The following is an 18,660-nucleotide window of genomic DNA, read 5'->3' on the forward strand; positions in this document are numbered from 1 at the left end:
GCTCTCTGAATTCCACCGACAAGATCTCTATTCAGTCGGGGGCACCATTAGCTACTTAATACTGAGGGTACCTCTGGCTCCCTAATGCTAAGGGGCACCTGTAGCTACCTATGATGGGCAAGGGAAGTAAGGGAGAAGTGACAGCTGGGACAGCCAGCACACTTGCGGGGGAGTTTGGCGGGGCTTTGTAGGTTCATGGAAGGTGCAGTGTAGGGTGCTTGGACATGTGTGCCTATAGGCTCCTGTGATGTAAATCCAGCCTGGGCTCTACCAAACTACTTCCTGTTTTCCACACACCTATGAGCAGCTCTGCTAGCAAAATTTGAGTTTCCATTTGGTTAGAGGACTGCAGGAAGAGGCGGGGCAGAGAAGTCTGTTCATTGTAAGCATGAGACTGTGGGCATTACATTTGTAGTATTGCAGAAGTACCTGCAGTTATCTGGGGTACCTGCACAAACATTACAGACCTTCCCAAATCTAATCCAGCCTCAGCTTGCACACCACAATTTGTCTCACACTGCGGTAATGGAATACTTTTGCTTATAGCAATGCAACAACCTCCATCCCAATGAGAAAAAATAGCTGCGATCAATCACTAAACCCCATTACACAGCTATCAAGTTTAAAAGCTCCTGCTACAAAAGTCATTTTGACAATCCACACTTAAACAGCACTGACATTAAATACATACATTCAAGCTCAGCGTTTCAGCTGGGAGAAATATTCATTTTAATATCAAACGCTTTCCATGCAGAACGCAGATACAGAGGGCTATTTGCTGCAGAGAGAAATAAAATATCTAATTTGCCTCTGCAGTCACAAAATGGTATTAAGAACACGCTCCCAGGGTCCAATTACCGGCTTAAAAACAGGCAAAATGTGGACCGCAATGATGCCGGGAATTCGCACAATTACAGAAAATCCTCTCACAAGGCTCCCATATGTAACTATTCTGAGAGTTAGTAAAACTGAGCAATTTAAAACACTCATTTCCAGTGGTGCAGCGGCGCTGAAACATATTTTAGAGACAAGCTAGGGAAGGAGGTAAAATGGATACTGTGAGACACATTCAACTTAAAAAATTGTGCATTTAGTGGAATGGATAAAAATAAATACTTTATCTAAGTACACCTCAGATTTCTGTCGCCCAAAACGAAAGGTTCAGGGTCTGGGCACACATGCGCTACTAAAAACGCACCAAAACTTGTAAAAAAAACACCAAAAAACACTTGCGTATTTTTCATATGCATTGACATGGGTTTTTAAAAGCGTTCGCATGCGTTTTTTTAAAGTGTTTTATACATACCACGATCAACCTTTTAGTCCTGTTCAATCGATGCTTTTGATCATTTTCTTGTCTAAATTCAATTGATGGCACATTGCAAGATATTCGATCTGATTAGAGTGATCGAATCTACAGGGCATTGAATGGAAATGTCGGTGTATTCTTGTGTTAATCTTCAGTACTAAACCAACTTCTGTGTTCCACCTGGTTGGCTCAGTTCCCTCTGCCCAGCTACCATCGCGAGTCCCTCTCATCACTGTAACTCAGAGCTATAAGCGGCTTTTTACATAGCTGATTTTAGTTTCAGGTATGGATAGTGGCAGGGTAGTGTTAGGCATAGATGAGGAGTGGTTAATGTTAGGCATAGGTAGTGAGTGGTTAGTGTTACAAATAGATGAAGGTGGTTAATTTTAGGCATAGTATTAGGAGTACATGGGGATAGTTAGTGTAGGCATAGATAGGGTGGGGTTAGTGTTAGGAGTACCATAGGTGGGGGGTGGTTAGTGTTTGGCATAGATAGGGGATGGTGAATATTAGGATTAGGTGGGGGGTGGTTAGTGTTCCCATAGAGAGGGGACGGTCAGTGTTAGGAGTAGATGGGGATAGTTAGTGTTAGGCATAGATAAGGGATGGTTAGTATTAGGATTAGGTGTGTGTGTGGTGGGGGTAGTGTTAGGCATAGAGATGGGATGGTTAGTGTTAGGAGTAGGTAGGGGGAGGTTTTAGTGTTAGGCATAGATATCGGGGGCTCTTGATAGGTTTAGATAGGGGAGGGTTCCGGTGAGCATTAGGGTATAGAGGAAGATAGCAGGATATTGGTGAAATGACCAATATTCTACTATAGTTGATAATAGAATATTGGTAAAATTACCAATACTCCACTACTGCAATTTCGTTTCCATTTTTACACGTCTTTTTAAAATGAACACAACACCTGTACATAGAACAGGAAGTGAAGGATTTTTTTTTGCAAAAGAGTAGCTAATGGTACTAGCCTGTGTAGAAATGTTACCAGTATAGCTGTTTTTGTCTTGTTTCTTGTCACTGCAACACTTATGAAAGCAACAGGTAGCATAAAAGAAAAGTAATTAGCCACCACAACTCTAGTAGGGAGCAAAAAATCCAGATGTGTTGCTTAGCGTAAAAGCAGCCATCTTGTTTCCAATTTTCATCCCAACTTGTTAACAACTTAGAAAAGAAGCCAACTACTCCAGCTCACTTGCAGGAACAGCAATTTTGTTTTTAAAAGTGTGACCTGCTATGCAATACACACAAAGTGTGACCTGCTATGAAATACATGCAAAATGTGGCCTGCTATGCAATACACACAAAGTGTGACCTGCTATGCAATACACACAAAATGTGGCCTGCTATGCAATACACACAAAGTGTGACCTGCTATGCAATACACACAAAGTGTGACCTGCTATGAAATACATGCAAAGTGTGACCTGCTATGAAATACATGCAAAGTGTGACCTGCTATGCAATACACACAAAGTGTGACCTGCTATGCAATACACACAAAGTGTGACCTGCTATGAAATACATGCAAAGTGTGACCTGCTATGAAATACATGCAAAGTGTGACCTGCTATGCAATACACACAAAGTGTGACCTGCTATGAAATACATGCAAAGTGTGACCTGCTATGCAATACACACAAAGTGTGACCTGCTATGCACATAACAATTACCTCCAGCAATTCGTCACCAACCAGGATTCTTCCATCTCTCCCAGCTGGTCCATCTGGATTTATGGCAACCACAAAGATACTCATCCGCGATCGGTCCTTATTACCAGCCAAACTCAGGCCCAGGCCATTTTTATCCTTCTCCAACTCCACAATGTGCAGCTCTCCAGGAAGATCAGCATACCTTTGCCTTATTTTCTCTGAGGAGACAAAGGGAAACAAGAAAAAAAAAACATTAGAACTTTGCCACATCAGCATGTAAAAGTGGTCATATGATATACAATGCTTATCTGACCAGGTAAGGAATTAATATTTACCCAATTGAAATTTGATTGGGGAGTATCAATAGTTTTACCATCAAGGACCTTTCTATGTTGATCAGAAATCTAACCAAATGTGGACTAGAATACCTGCCTACTGTAGCTTTGCACCCCTCAGTGGAAACAGACAATTTGGGTGCCAGCTGCTAGTGGACAAAAGTGGGGCTGCCATTGGCCCCAAATATAAAGAAGCGGCAAACAGGCCAAAGTGGAAATATGGGCCCAGTTATATATTATTTTTTTATTTTTTTGTAGAAAAGTATGATAAAAATATTAGTTTTGCAACTCCCTTCATTTTAACTGTACATTCAGGAATATACAACGATTTTTTGACATGCTTGAAATCTCATGCACCATTCTAGCCATATGCCAAAAGTCACCCCCCAATGCTGGTTTCTCAATGGGCGCCCCAAAATTAGTTTTTGCAGTGATTGGGGTGGGGCATTTCGTTTAAGGTTTGGCAAGTGGTGTTAGGGTTAGGTGCAGGAGTTGGGTGGTTAAGGTTAGGCATCAGTAGTGGGAGGATTGTTTATAGCTTAAAAAAAAGGATATATATATATATATATATATATATATATATATATGAGATTCTATCACTAGACTCTCACTACCGTAGGTATTGTATCTTGGCTGGAGAGCCTATGATTCAGCTAATCATGAAGGCTTGCCTGGAAAGTCTGCTTATATGGCTTGCTTCCAGAGCACTACTCCGAGGAAACTTCCCGTGTCAAAATCCAGCCAGTTGGAACCATTCACACTTTTGTGTCTAAATGACTCTCAATGTCACAACATCCTACTTAATTAACCTGATTAATTTTAATACTCTGTAGGAAAACTGAATAAACTTATGAACAATTTATGGCTATCAGACTTAAAACCAAAAATAAGAATATGGGACTCCAGGACAGTCTTATTTATTGTGTAAAGCTTTATCTTATTCTTATATACAGCTGCGCTTCTGATATATATCCAAAGGTCACATCTATGCCTAGGATGAAGAAAACAAGTATATAGCAAGGAACTTCCGGCACAGTACACTCGTAGTGTAATAACATACACTCTGTGCAGGAATCACTGCCACCTCATGCAGGAGGGGGGACAAGCACTCCCCCTTCAGTTCACTGCTCACCGGTTATCTTTTTGTTTAATGGCACATCACACTCTCATATATCCGGACTCTATAAGGTCAAAAAGATGCGCTTCTCATAGTATAAAACAGTTTTTAATATGGGCAGCAGACTGGACATCGATTATTTTTTGAGGTGGTGAGCGCTGTATCGTTTGGGAAAGTTTATCTTATCTTAGTTTATTTTCACTTCAGATCCTCTTTAATGATGACACATGAAAAGGCTGCATAAAAACACTAAATTAGCTTCATTCAGGGGTTGGGATGATCAACGACGAGATGGAAAAGTTCTGAGTTGATGCATGGTTATGCAAATTTTGTATGCAAATGCATGTAGCTTGAAAAAGAACCAAACCAAATCAGCCGAGGTGGAATAGGATAGGCTCATTTCAATTTGCATATTCCTGCATCAACTCAAAATTATTTGTATCTCATTGACCAACCCTACTCAAGAGGCAGAAGTTGGGGCTAAAAGCGGATGGATTCCGGCACTCCAGTTACAGAGGTAACAGGTTACAAACACGCCTGTGTCGCTGTTTTGCATGATCTCACGATTCCTCAGGACACCAAGGCTCACTCCTTCCTTTTCCCGCCCCACCTAAATACCTAATCGTGGGGGCGGATACATTTCACTCAGGTAATGCCCAAGCATTAACCCTTACAGGACAGAAGTGGTGCACATGTACATACAATTAGATCAGGTTAAACCATCTCAATTATTTAAAAAAAAAAGCTGAAATTTCGTTCCTGTCATTGAAACCCAGATTCCCCAGGGCATTGGTCATAAATATCAAAGAGGCCTCCTTATGTAATAACAATTCGTCCCTTGAACCCCCTCTAGACATATCAGAGATTTTAATAAGGCCAGTTACCTCCAAGCAGTCTGCATTGCCCCCGTGTTCAGAATTCACGTGATCAATCATGCGGCGCACACCTACCCCGCTCTCGATCTGTCTCTTTTGCTGCACGAATCGGTTCCTGAGTGGCTGAGTGGTCTTCCCTTTGTAGAATCTCCCACAGGGGCATGCAATACACCACATATCTGGACCTACAATTAATACATTCCTTAACATGCCATGCAATTCCTCCCACTTGGACCACTTTACCTTTCCTGACAGATCTACAGGCTGAGCAATTACCACACGGGAAGTTTCCTTCTCATTTCTTCTCAGTCATCTTTCAAATGAGCAGTTGATAGGCAGTGAAATACCTCAAACTCTCACAACTGCTTGCTGATGCCTGATAACTGCTTGCTGAGCACACAGATCATTTTTCCATGGAAATGGGCCCTCAATCCCTGAATAATGACAAAATTCTGCCAGCTGGTAGAAGCTTTGCTTTGTTAATTCCATCTTCCTGGATGTGGTCAAGAAGTACATTGAAACTTGTTTGTACATTACTAACTTTACCCTTTGCACAAGGTCAAGATCAACATGCTTCCGGTTTCTTCACAGATCATGACGCACATTAAAAAGGGTTGTATTATATGTGTCTTATTTGTGCGCCTTATATGTGGCTACACTATTAGGCACTGCTATTTGGCCTGAGGAAGTGGGTATGCACCCACGAAACGCGTTGCCAGTGCAATAAAATTCTATTAATACGTGAATTTGTCTTCATTGAGGTAAGCCGACTCACTTTTTCCATTTTATTTGTTTTTAACACATTTTATCTTCTCTGGGCGCCTCTTTCCCCTTTATCCAGGGTTGGATTAAGATGAGATGGGGACCTAAAAAGCATAGTAGCTTTGGCTCCCTCTTTTGGTAATCTGAGGTGGGAGGTGGTTCACAGAGAGTGACATCTGGCCTCCTTGACACCCAATAGGCCCCAGGCACCTGCCTAGGTTGCCTAATGGATGATCCTGCTCTGCCCTTAATGTACAATTGAAATGAGAGGGATATGGAGGCTGCCATATTTATTTCATTTTAAGTAATACCAGTTGACTGGCTTTCCTGCTGATCCTTTGCCTCTAAACATTTAACCACAGCCCCTGAACATGCATATGTAGATCAGGTGTGACATTTTTGTCAGATCTGGCAAGATTAGCTGTACGCTTGTTTCTGGTGTTAATCAGACAGTACTGCAGCCAAATACATCAGCAGGGCTGCCAGGTAACTGGCATTGCTTGAAAGGAAATAAATATGGCAGCCTCCATGTCCCTCTTGGTTCAGTTGTCCTTTAAATCTCTTTACCCTGGAAGGAAAACTGGGGGGAATCCATTTGGCTGCTGCTAGCTTACAGGCAGTCTGAGCCGATTCTTCTTAGACAGACTGATAAATGAAGCTGTCACTCACGCAATCACTCACCACGCCACCCTGACACAACCAGCCGCCAGCTAACTTTATGCTCACTGCCTGCATTTAACTAAAGAGCCCTAAGAATTCAGCAATTCCGTGGATCAATATCATGTGCCCGATACCTGTATCCTCAAACTACTCCAAGTCCATCAGAAATGACTGCTGTTATGGTTACAAAAGCCGAAAAGAAGGGGGGGGGGGGGGGAATTATATAAATAAATAAAAGCGCATGTTAAAGGATGAAGGTATTAAAACGCTCGGGAAGACTTAATTTGCTTTCAGCTTGAATGCAGTTGCCTTGAACAAAGCGGCAGTTTATTCTGCACTCAGCAAAGCAATGGTATAGAGTTTGAAAAAGACTACAGTGCTTTGTCACAGGGAAGTAATAAATGGGAGATGACATTTTACAGACGCGAGGGTGAAAGATGGCAGAGAGATTATAGCAAACTGATTAAATTCCCCAGCAAGGTAAAGGAACAAGACCTTTAAGGTACCCACGCACAGGAGACCAGGTTTGAAGAAATGATTGCTGCAACTATAAACACCGCAGGATGCAGTCGCCCAATTTGACAATTTTTTTTTAAATCAGATTTGGCTTCTGAAGTCTGAGTGGGTAACAGCTTAAAGAGAGCCGAGCAGCATTTATAGCCTCCAGGGCATCTCAACAGGGCTGGTGCTACCATAGAGGCAAAGGGGGCAATTGCCCTAGGGCCCCACAGCCTGTAGGGCCCCCAAGGTGTCTCCCACCAATCCCAGTGCCCCTGTAGAGTCTTCGGGTGAGCCAGGTGGTGTCAGCCCCTGCCTCAGGGTCCTTGGGAGGAAAATTGGCTGCAACAAAGGGTCACTTCTGCCAATTTAAGAATGGAGGGTGTCTATTGGTGGGCCCAGGGTTTATTTTTGCCTAGGGGCCCGATTGTTACTAGAACCAGCCCTGCATCTCAATAGCACATAAAAAATGCATGCTAACAATGTGGCTCATTGCTTATGGCCCGTTTCTACTTGAACCGCACGCGTCTGCGAGACACACAGCAGCACTTCCGGGTCTGCGGATACGCTGACGAATCCCACCAGCAGTGCCATGCACGGCTATGGGATTCGCACAAATTCAGATGGAAATGCCGGCCGAATTGCTAGCGCAACCGATTCGGGCAGCGGTGCCATTGTTCTCTATGGCAGAGTTTCCCAGCGCGATTTGCCTGAGGGGAAACTCTAGGGATTTGTGGAAATGGGCCCTTAAAAATAAAAAAACCTTTAAATGTAAAAAGATGGAAATGGAAATTTTTGTTTGCCATCCTCATAAAAAGCAGGCAGATAAGGACTGCTGTAAGGAGGGGGCAGGGGGGGAGATAGCACACTGTACTTCAAACAGTTTAGAGAAGTCACACTTCATTACATTCACACCTTCCCCTGGATAAATAAGGGAAGACGGAAGGGGGGAGGGGGGAGTTGGCAGCTCCTACAGCTATTAGGCACCAGGACAAATTGCATAAGGAAAAAAAAAGTTGCTTGGATTCCTTTAAAGTGGACCCTAAACTCTGGCACAGGACAGAAGGAACACCTAGAGAAACGCACCCTGTATGTATTTACAGAGTTTAGACTGTCTAATTCCCCCTCATCTGTGACAAATCACCACCATAATTGGATATCTCAACTGTGTCAGCTTAGGAAAGTCATCTGCCATGGCAGAGCTGCTAATTTGTAAACACAGGATGTTAGCATGTCTGCTTCCATGAAAGCAGAAAGTAGACACACTGCAGATGTATTGCAAGATATGTATCAGCTGTAAAAAATATTTTTTTTCTTTAAAGAGACTCCGTAACAAAAATTGCATCCTGTTTTTTATCATCCTACAAGTTCCAAAAGCTATTCTAATGTGTTCTGGCTAACTGCAGCACTTTATACTATCACCATCTCTGTAATAAATCAACTTATCTCTCTCTTGTCAGACTTGTCAGCCTGTGTCTGGAAGGCTGCCAAGTTCTTCAGTGTTGTGGTTCTGTGATGCATCTCCCCCCTCCTGGCCCCTCTATGCACACTGCCTGTGTATAATGATTTCTTGAGATGCAAAAGGAAGGATGTATACAGCCTGCTTGTGTATGAATGCATTTTCTATGTGTGGACATACTGTACATCAACCTACTTCCTGTTTGGTGGCCATTTTGTTTGTTTATAAACAAACTTTTCAAAACTGTTTTTAACCACTTTTAATGCGGCGAGGAGCGGCGAAATTGTGACAGAGGGTAATAGGAGATGTCCCCTAACGCACTGGTATGTTTACTTTTGTGCGATTTTAACAATACAGATTCTCTTTAAAGGTTATTATGCGGTTACGTATCTTTTGAGGAGAGAGGAAGTTCTAAATTCAGGTCTGTTTTAAAGAGACACTGCAGCGGCATATAGTAGAATGTAGTAAATTATTCAGGATACCCAATTTCATATTAACTCTGGTTTCAGTATCAGCATCATTTCCTATATGTATATATTGCTGTACTTTGGTATGTAACCCAGGTATGTACATATATTTTTTCTTTATCGCGTGTACTCGAAGTTCCTAGCCTTAAGGTGGCCACACACCATACAATTTTTTTAAATATCCGTTCAATTCAAGAATTGCAATCAATTTTTCTGACTGATTGTAACATTTCAAAAATATGACCAATGTACCACACACCTGTGTTCAATTTTTCCCCAATTATGATAAAAAATGATTTGAAACTGAGAAAATTACTAGGGTGTGTATATTCATAAAATGGCAATGTAACACACACCATATAATCGTTAGAAAAATTGAATAAAAATTTCCAGCATTACGGATCGATAACCCCCCCTCCCCCCCCCAAAAAAACCCCGGGAAATCTGATCAGATATTTCAGTCGAATGAAAAGAAAACTTGATTTTTTTCGGGAGATCCGATAATATTTATCGAATATTGTATTGTGTGTAAAAATTACAGAGGCGCCAACAGAATAAAAGAGAACCATATAAAAGGATAAAAACAAGGGGGTAAGGGTGGACTTACCTCCCCAAATTTCACACACAACAAATGTAATTTAGTATGCAGAAAGACATTTAATCTGTACTCCAAAATGCAACGCGTTTCGCGGGTCTCAAGCCCGCTTCCTCAGGCAAAATATAAAAAGGAGCAGCTTAACAGCATCAAAACCACACTGAGCGCCTCTGTATTTTGCCTGAGGAAGCGGGCTTGAGACCAGTGAAACGCGTTGCATTTTGTAGTACAGATTAAATGTCTTTCTGCATACTAAATAACATTTGTTGTGTGTGAAATTTGGGGAGGTAAGTCCACCCTTACCCCCTTGTTTTTATCCTTTTATATGGTTCTCTTTTATTCTGTTGGCGCCTCTGTAATTTTTGCACATTATTATCCACCTGGTGGATGGGTGTGAACACCCCCTTCTTTTTTCTACGGAGAGCGACTTCTTAACCTGAGTGGGGACAGGTCTAATATCCCCATCTGTGCTTATAGTGGTTGCCTATACCTTGGCAACCCGTGTTTGTGAGTATATCTCTAATTATTTATCATAACGATATCTATATCATCAATTATACACTATTGGGGGCTCCCGTCGTCTTCCCTTTTTGTCTTTACATATTGTATTGTGTGTGGCCACCTTTATTGTCATGGGGTCATGAGAACAACAGATTATGTTGTTCTCCAAAATGGACACCGAAGTTGTCCTATTTCTCAGCCTACCATATTTTCCATAAAGATAAACTAAACTTGCATGTGCACTGTCAGGCTGCTTGACAGTTGCCAGCTGCAATGCCTAAGGGGAGACTAGCTTTCATGTCTGTCATGTCTGTACCAATCTACATTTGGAACAGTTGATGTTGGGTCTTTTCTCAAGCCATTTATAGAATTTCACAAAGTTAAACCATCCAAAGAGATCCGATGTAAACCACTCTTCTTAGCATATAACCATCTCACTTCTTGAAATAGAAATTAAGATGCCCTCTACAATCTAAAGCACACTACCATCTAGCAGGAGGAGGAAGCAATGATGTAGCACGTAAAACATTACCCACTGGCAAGTATAATTGTATCGCCCAGAGGGTTAAGGTATGCATCTGATTTTTTTTATCCCAAGCAGAGCCTTTTTTTCCCCCAAGTTTTCTCCTGCAATCCCTGTAATTGGCACACAGTGATCACAGGGTCAGGAGCCAATGCCATCAGACAGCGGAGATGAGCAATGATGGAGCAGTGATAACCAGCAGAGACGGGAGCAAATGGTAGAGGTGCCCTGTTTCATAGACATAGACCTCACCTTTACAAGTACACCAATCCTTTTATAGCACAAGTCTGTAACACTGTGAAATCTTTACTAGCCAAAACATAGAAAAGCCCCCCTTCCCTAGAATCAACGTCTACTCAAAATTAAGGAAATATAGCGTGTATACTTGCATATAAGCCGCCCCTCTTATAAGCTCTGTAACTCACCATGTTGCAGAGGATGGCGGACCCGGACACAGCAGGGCGCCAGCTGGCAAGAGATCACTAGTGCAAGGATCCTTAAGCTCTTCTGCCAGTAACAAAACCTACTCCATCATCTGTTCTGCTCTACTGACTCGCATATAAGCCGAGGGGGTAACTTTTCAGCACACTTTTTGTGCTGAAAAATTAGGCTTATATGTGAGTATATAAGGTACATTATGGAGAAAATTATTAAGTTTCACAATATCTGGGGCCCTTGGTCAGACTAGACTCTGAGGCCTCTTTCACAGTGGGACGTTGCGGTTTGGTGCGACGTTAAAGTCGCAACGCAAATTACAATGCAATTCCCCCAAAAAATTTGCGACGCAACTTTATGCCTTGTTATCGTTGTATACAGGCAATGAAAAGTATGCTTCCAAGTCATTACTGAGCATGTGCAAAAAGTCCAACGCAGCTAATAACGTGTATAACGCACAGCATGCAGCACTTTCTAATAACGCTACACGTTACACACAAATGCAACGTGTGCACTGTGAATGTCGCACAGACTTAGTATTGCTGTGCGTTAGTCTGCATTTAAATATTTTCTAACGTGCGACTTTAACGTCGCACTGTGAAAAGAGGCCTTAACCTATAACCTCCCACCAACAATCCATATGTCAAGACTCATATGTAAATGGATTGAGCCACTTGAATAACTCCTGGAATTGCCTTGGCTTTTGGAAGTTTACATAGTGTAAGCTTGATCCTTCTAAAACTGTTCTATGACTTGACTACTATGTACAGTATATCGACACCTTTGCATTTTGTATGTTAGACTGTTTGAGTTGTTTATTCCTTTAATAAAAAGAATGTTGAAAGAAAGAAGATGGTAAGGATTTTAGACTAGGACAACAAGGACATTAGATCGTGAGCCCCACTCAATAACATGAATTGTTCCTTGTACAGTCCTGGCCAAAAGTTGAGACTGTCAAAAAATATTAGTTTTTACAAAGTTTGCTGCTAAACTGCTTTTAGATCTTTGTTTCAGTTGTTTATGTGATGTACTAAAATATAATTATAAGCACTTCATACGTTTCAAAGGCTTTTATTGACAATTACATGACATTTATGCAAAGAGCCAGTATTTGCCGTGTTGGCCCTTCTTTTTCAGGACCTCTGCAATTCGACTGGGCATGCTCTCAATCAACTTCTGGGCCAAATCCTGACTGATAGCATCCCATTCTTTCATAACCACTTCTTTGAGTTTCTCAGAATTAGTTGGTTTTCGTTTGTCCACCCGCCTCTTGAGGAATGACCACAAGTTCTCAATGGGATTAAGGTCTGGGGAGTTTCCAGGCAATGGACCCAAAATTTTAACCTCTTGGTCCCCAAGCCATTTAGTTACCACTTTTGCCTTATGACACGATGCTCCATTGTGCTGGAAAATGCATTGTTCTTCACCAAACTGTTGTTGGATTGTTGAAAGAAGTTGCTATTGGAGGGTGTTTTGGTACCATTCTTTATTCATGGCTATGTTTTTGGGCAAAATTGTGAGTGAGCCCACTCCCTTGGATGAGAAGCAACCCCACACGTGAATGGTGGCAGGTGTGAGCGCATCTGCACACACAGTGAGGTGAAGACTTTTGGAAGATGGTCTGGTGTCAAGAAGGGCAGCAAAGAAGCCACTTCTCTCCCCAAAAAAAACATCAGGGACAGATTGATCTTCTGCAGAAAGTATGGTGAATGGACTGCTAAGGACGGGGGGAAAGTCATATTCTCCGATGAAGCCACTTTCCGATTGTTTGGGGCATTTGGAAAAAGGCTCTTCAGGAGAAGAAAAGGTGAACACTACCATCAGTCCTGTGTTATGCCAACAGTAAAACATCCTGAGACCATTCATGTGTGGGGTTGCTTCTCATCCAAGGGAATGGGCTCACAATTTTGCCAAAAAACACAGCCATGAATAAAGAATGGTACCAAAACACCCTTCAACAGCAACTTCTTCCAACAATCCAACAACAGTTTATTGAAGAACAATGCATTTTCCAGCACGATGGAGCACCGTGTCATAAGGCAAAAGTGGTAACTAAATGGCTTGGGGACCAAGAGGTTAAAATTTTGGGTCCATTGCCTGGAAACTCCCCAGACCTTAATCCCATTGAGAACTTGTGGTCATTCCTCAAGAGGTGGGTGGACAAAAAAAAAACAAAAAACCTAATTCTGAGAAACTCAAAGAAGTGCGTATGAAAGAATGGGTTGCCATCAGTCTGGATTTGGCCCAGAAGTTGATTGAGAGCATGCCCAGTCAAATTGCAGAGGTCCTGAAAAAGAAGGGCCAGCACTGCAAATACTGACTCTTTGCATAAATCTCATGCAATTGTCAAAAGCCTTTGAAACGTATGAAGTGCTTATAATTACATTTCAGTACATCACATAAACAACTGAAACAAAGATCTAAAAGCAGTTTAGCAGCAAACTTTGTGAAAACTAATAATTTTGACAGTCTCAAAACTTTTGGCCAGGACTGTGCTCTGTAAGGGCTTGTTCACACTAAGGGAGTTTTTGGCTTTTTTTTAAGTGCCGGTGATTTTCACAAATCGCCCTAAAAGCACTTGTGCAATTATTCCCTATGAGAGTGTTCACATCTGAGCGGTTCGATTCTGACCAAAGTGCTGTCTTAGGCCCAGTGCACACCAAAACCACTAGCAGATCCGCAATACGCTAGCGGTTTTGGGAGCTGATTTCAGAGCGATTCTAGGTATGTTTAGAGAGGTTTTCTAAACATACCTAGCGGTTTTGCGTGCGTTTTTGTGTAGCAGATTACAGTAAAAGCTGTTACTGAACAGCTACTGTAACAAAAATGCCTGGCAAACCGCTCTGAACTAGCGTTTTTCAGAGTGGTTTGCGTTTTTCCTATACTTTACATTGACGAAACGCTTCCAAAAACCGCAAACGTGCAGCAGGAGGCGCGTTTGCGGCTTGGCAAAAACCGCAAACCGCCGGTGTGCACCATCCCATTGCAATACATTAGACAAGCATTTTTAGAGGCGGATGCGGCCGGCGGATCGCTCCAAAACCGCTCGGTGTGCACTGGGCCTTAGTGCCTTACCATTTTTGGGGCGATTTGCCTCAAAGGAAGGTATAGGGAAATCACAAAGCGCTTGAAAAAACACTTTGTATAGCGATTGCCCGAGCGCTTTCATGAATAAATACATTGTATTTATTCACTTCCTGACTGATGTCAGGAAGTGAAGAAACAACCGATCTGCAAAAGTGCTTAGAAAAGCGCTTTATAAAAATGGCAGAGTGCAGGTAGGCCCTAAAAAATATTGCACAAAAAAAAAAAAAAAAACTGCTGCCGTCAGCAATTTCAATTTTAGATGTGAACAAGGCCTAAAACACTGCTTGGGAACGTCAGCACTATACTGTATATTCACAGAATAGCAATACTAATTGCACCAATTGTCCAATCACAATGAATGCTTTGTGGAGTTTTAGGGCTGGAACCCACTAGAGCGATTTTGTGAGCGTTTAGGGAGCGATTTAAACCGCTAGCAATTTCCCTGAACGCTCAGCTAATGTTAATGGATGGGCCAAATTCCACTGGAGCTATTGCGATTACCAAAATCGCAAACACAGGACATGCAGCATTTTTACCAGTTAGCGTTTCTGCAATGTAAAGTACATAAACTCTGGCGTAATCGCTCGTCAAAACCTACACAGAAGGATTTTGCTAGCGTTTTGAAGTTACTGCACACGCTGTAAAAAAAATAAAAAATTGGAAAGACCGATCAGAATGAAAGACGCTAATGGCTACACAATTCGCTGGCAAAAACCTTACACTTTTTAAAATCGCTACCAAAAACGCTCATGAAATTGCTTACAAAAACGCTCATGCAAAACGCTAGCGATTACGATTAGCAATATCGATTTGTAGTGGGTTCCAGGCCGAACTCTATAACTTGCCACTTTCAGCATTTTCTCATAGGCTGTAGTGCCATTTCCAAATAAACTTGTCTTGAGTGAGATAAATATAATTTACGGCTGCAGAGTTTGTACAGTCATGCTCCGGGCCGGGATTACAGAGCCCCTGGGAGCATATAAGCCATGTTAGCAGAAACAAGGAGGATACGTGAGAGAATCCTGCAGCGACTGCTAATACCAAAATCATCTCAGCTTAATACAATTTCCCTTGTGACAAGTTTCCTTTAAAACCATCTTGCAGGCAGCATCCCCGGCCTCCCTCGGGAGTAATGGATGGTCTCAGCTGGAGGACGGCCAACCGAACAGGAGAGAAACCGCAAGGTCACTGGAACGGAATGGAGACTATGGAAAAAGAGGTTTCGTGGGGACTACAAAATGAGTCGAGTCAGAAGCAAGAAGTACAGCCTGCATATATAATGAGCAAGAATGACTTCCTCAGCGCAGATACGGAACTGCAAGCAATACTAAGGTTTTTAAAATTGACGCACATTTCCAGGAACAGATTTAAATAAATCATCTGATACCTTAATAATCAAAGTTTCTGGAAAAAAAAATTGCCAGCATCTTCTGTGGAAAACACAACTTCTGCAGTTAAACAACTTCACATTTAAAGAGACACTGAAGCGAAAAAAAAATTGATATGATTTGTATGTGTAGTACAGATAAGAAATAAAACATTAGGAGCAGAGACATAAGTGTAATATGGTTTCCAGTACAGGAAGTGTTAAACTCCAGTTATCTGTGCAAAGGAAGCTTTGAGCTCTTCAACTTTCAAAGTTGCAGAGAGCGGTGTCTTCTGAAGCGTATTATCTCAAGTGTCTGGCATTGTATAGTTTTTTTTTTTTTCTGCAGAGAACAGTTCAAAAGTTCACTAGCCTGCTCTGTAAAATCATTTACAATGCTGAGTAGTGTGTAAACTGCAAATATTAGAGAAATGATGCAATGTTATAAAAAAACAAAAACTATATACGGTAACTGAAAACAAAAATATGAGAACATTTTCTTTGCTACTAATGTTCTAGTAACTATTCGTACTACACAACCAATTCATTATATCATCATTTTTTTCCGCTTCAGTGTCACTTTAAAGGCAGTTGATTAGCAGGAAAGCCAGGTAATATGCATTGTTTAACCTCCTGGGGGTTTCAATTATTTCGCCCAGGAGGTGGCGCAGCACTATTTTTTAAATTTTTTTATTTTTAAATCATGTAGCGAGCCCAGGGCTCGCTACATGATAGCCGCTGTGCAGCGGCATCCCCCCACCCCCTCCGATCGCCTCCGGCAATCAAAGCAAACAGGAAATCCCGTTCAGAACGGGATTTCCTGTTTGGCTTCCCCCGTCGCCATGGCGACGATCGGGATGATGTCGTGACGTCAGAGGGAGTCTCGATCCACCCCTCAGCGCTGCCTGGCACTGATTGGCCAGGCTGCGCACGGGGTCTTGGGGGGGGGGGGGGGGGAGCGGCGCGGCACGGCGGGTAGCGGCGAATCAGCGCGGAGCGGCGGCGATCAGTATATACACGCAGCTAGCAAAGTGCTAGCTGCGTGCAACAAAAAAAAAAAATTATGCAAATCGGCCCACCAGGGCCTGAGAAATCCTCTGTGGCGGCTTACCCCGAGCTCAGCTCGGGATTAGCCCCCAGAGGGTTAAGAGGAAATAAATGTCAGCCTCCATATGTCTCTCATCAGGTTCCCTTCAATTCCTTCAGGTAGGCTGTGGTCATGTATCCCCAAATTTTAAAGGACAACTGAAGTGAGAAGAATATAGATGCGGCCATATTTATTTCCTATTAAACAATACCAGTTGCCTGGCAACCCTGCTGATCCATTTGGCTGAAGTAGTGTAAACAACAACAGAAACAAGCATGCAGCTAATCTTGTCAGATCTGACAATGTTAGAAACACCTGATCTGCTGCATGCTTGTTCTGGGTCTATGGCTAAAGTATTAGGGCGCGTTTCCACTTGCGCGGAAACCGGGCCAAGTCCGCAGAGTTTCCCCACAAGCAAATCGCGCGGGGAAACTTCCATAGGGAGTAATGGAGCCGCCGGCCGAATCGCTTGCGCTAGTGATTCGGCTGGCTTCTCCATCCAAATCTGTGCGAATCCCATAGCTGTGCATGGCACGGCTCATGGGATTCGTCAGCGTAACCGCAGATCTGGAAGTGCTGCCACGCGTCGGGTGCAGTGGAAACGGGCCCTTAGAGGCAGAGGATCAGCAGGATAGCCAGGCAACTGGTATTGCCTTCATATCTCTCTCGTTTCAGTTGTCCTTTAAAATTTGGTGATATATAAGTAGTGATACATTAAACAATGCAGATTGTCAGGCTGTCCTGCTGATCCACAGCCTCTAATACTTTTAGGCTACATTTCCACTAGTACGTTACAAATTTGTCACGGAAATCGCGCAAACTAATTTGCATGCGCATTTATGCAAATTTTAACACAAAATCAAATATGCAAATTTGCATATTTTTCCAAATATGCATTTTCAATCAGGTCAGTGGCGGTGTGCTTTTTAATTAAAATATAAGCAAAAATCGCCTGAGAATTCTGATGGTAAACCGCATGGCGAAAACGCAGGGACATTTCCTATTCATTACATGCAAATCGCACACTATGCGTTCGGTGTGCGAATTCTGATGGCTCTGTTGTGCAGAATTTTTCTGCACAGCCCTGCACGCATATTCTGTTTATAGTAGAAGCAGGCCCATTGACTTCTATTGTCATGCGAATCTGCATGCAGAAAATCCATGCGAATTTGCGTTGGTGGAAACAGGTCCTAAGGACCTGTTTCCACTACATGTAGATTCTGGATGCAGAAAAAGTGACTCCAATGAATGCCTATGGGTCTCCACTAAACGCAATTTTTCTGATGCAGATTTCCCATAGGCATTCATTAGAGCCAGTTTTTCTACATCCAGAATCTGCGTGTAGTGAAAATCGGCCATTAGCCAGAAACCTGGAACAAGCATACAGAGGTCTGAACTGAAGTCTGACTGGATTAGCTGCATGCTTGTTTCAGGTGTGCGCTTCAGATACGATTGATCAGAAGTAGGAGCTGGACCTAAACTTTTTGAAAAGATCCAGAAGGAATTCTGTTGTGCAGGCAGCAGCCTCACAGGCAGCCACACTGTGAATCTGACAGAAGTAAGTGGAGCACTGCAGTGCTGGACGTTAATGACGCGTACTGCAGGATGGGAAAGGTTAATGTTCACATAAAATGTGTAATGACAGAAAATCCAGCTTCACGCTGGGAGAGGAGAAAGGACAATCTGAGATCAAGCTACTTAACAGAAGACAAATTATACAGAACGGCAAGAGGAATGTCGCATCCGCAGTGTCACTTCTACAGGCGCACCGCAGGGCCCTCTCCTTGAACATCAGAAGCCGTGGGTAGAGTTCTCGTTTAAAGCCCAACTAAACCCTGGCAGGTAGTTTCTATAAGTTAAAGCAGCTCATTCAATGGATCACAGGAATGCTGAAAACAGAGCCATTCCCAGCCAGCGCGCAGCAGCTCCTCT

General features: G+C 42.6%; 1 protein-coding gene across 5 annotated transcripts in view; it reads right to left on the reverse strand.

Annotated features, from left to right (window-relative positions):
• Positions 1 to 18,660, reverse strand: part of PATJ (PATJ crumbs cell polarity complex component) — a 396,175-nt gene that overhangs the window by 174,328 nt on the left and 203,187 nt on the right. For all 5 annotated transcript variants that reach the window (XM_068239365.1, XM_068239368.1, XM_068239367.1 and 2 more), the window contains one exon: positions 2,983 to 3,179. In XM_068239365.1, the coding sequence (XP_068095466.1) occupies positions 2,983 to 3,179 (197 nt within the window). The remainder of the gene's footprint in view (positions 1 to 2,982; positions 3,180 to 18,660) is intronic.

The sequence above is a fragment of the Hyperolius riggenbachi genome, chromosome 6 (genome assembly GCF_040937935.1).
Source record: "Hyperolius riggenbachi isolate aHypRig1 chromosome 6, aHypRig1.pri, whole genome shotgun sequence".
NCBI lineage: Eukaryota > Metazoa > Chordata > Amphibia > Anura > Hyperoliidae > Hyperolius > Hyperolius riggenbachi.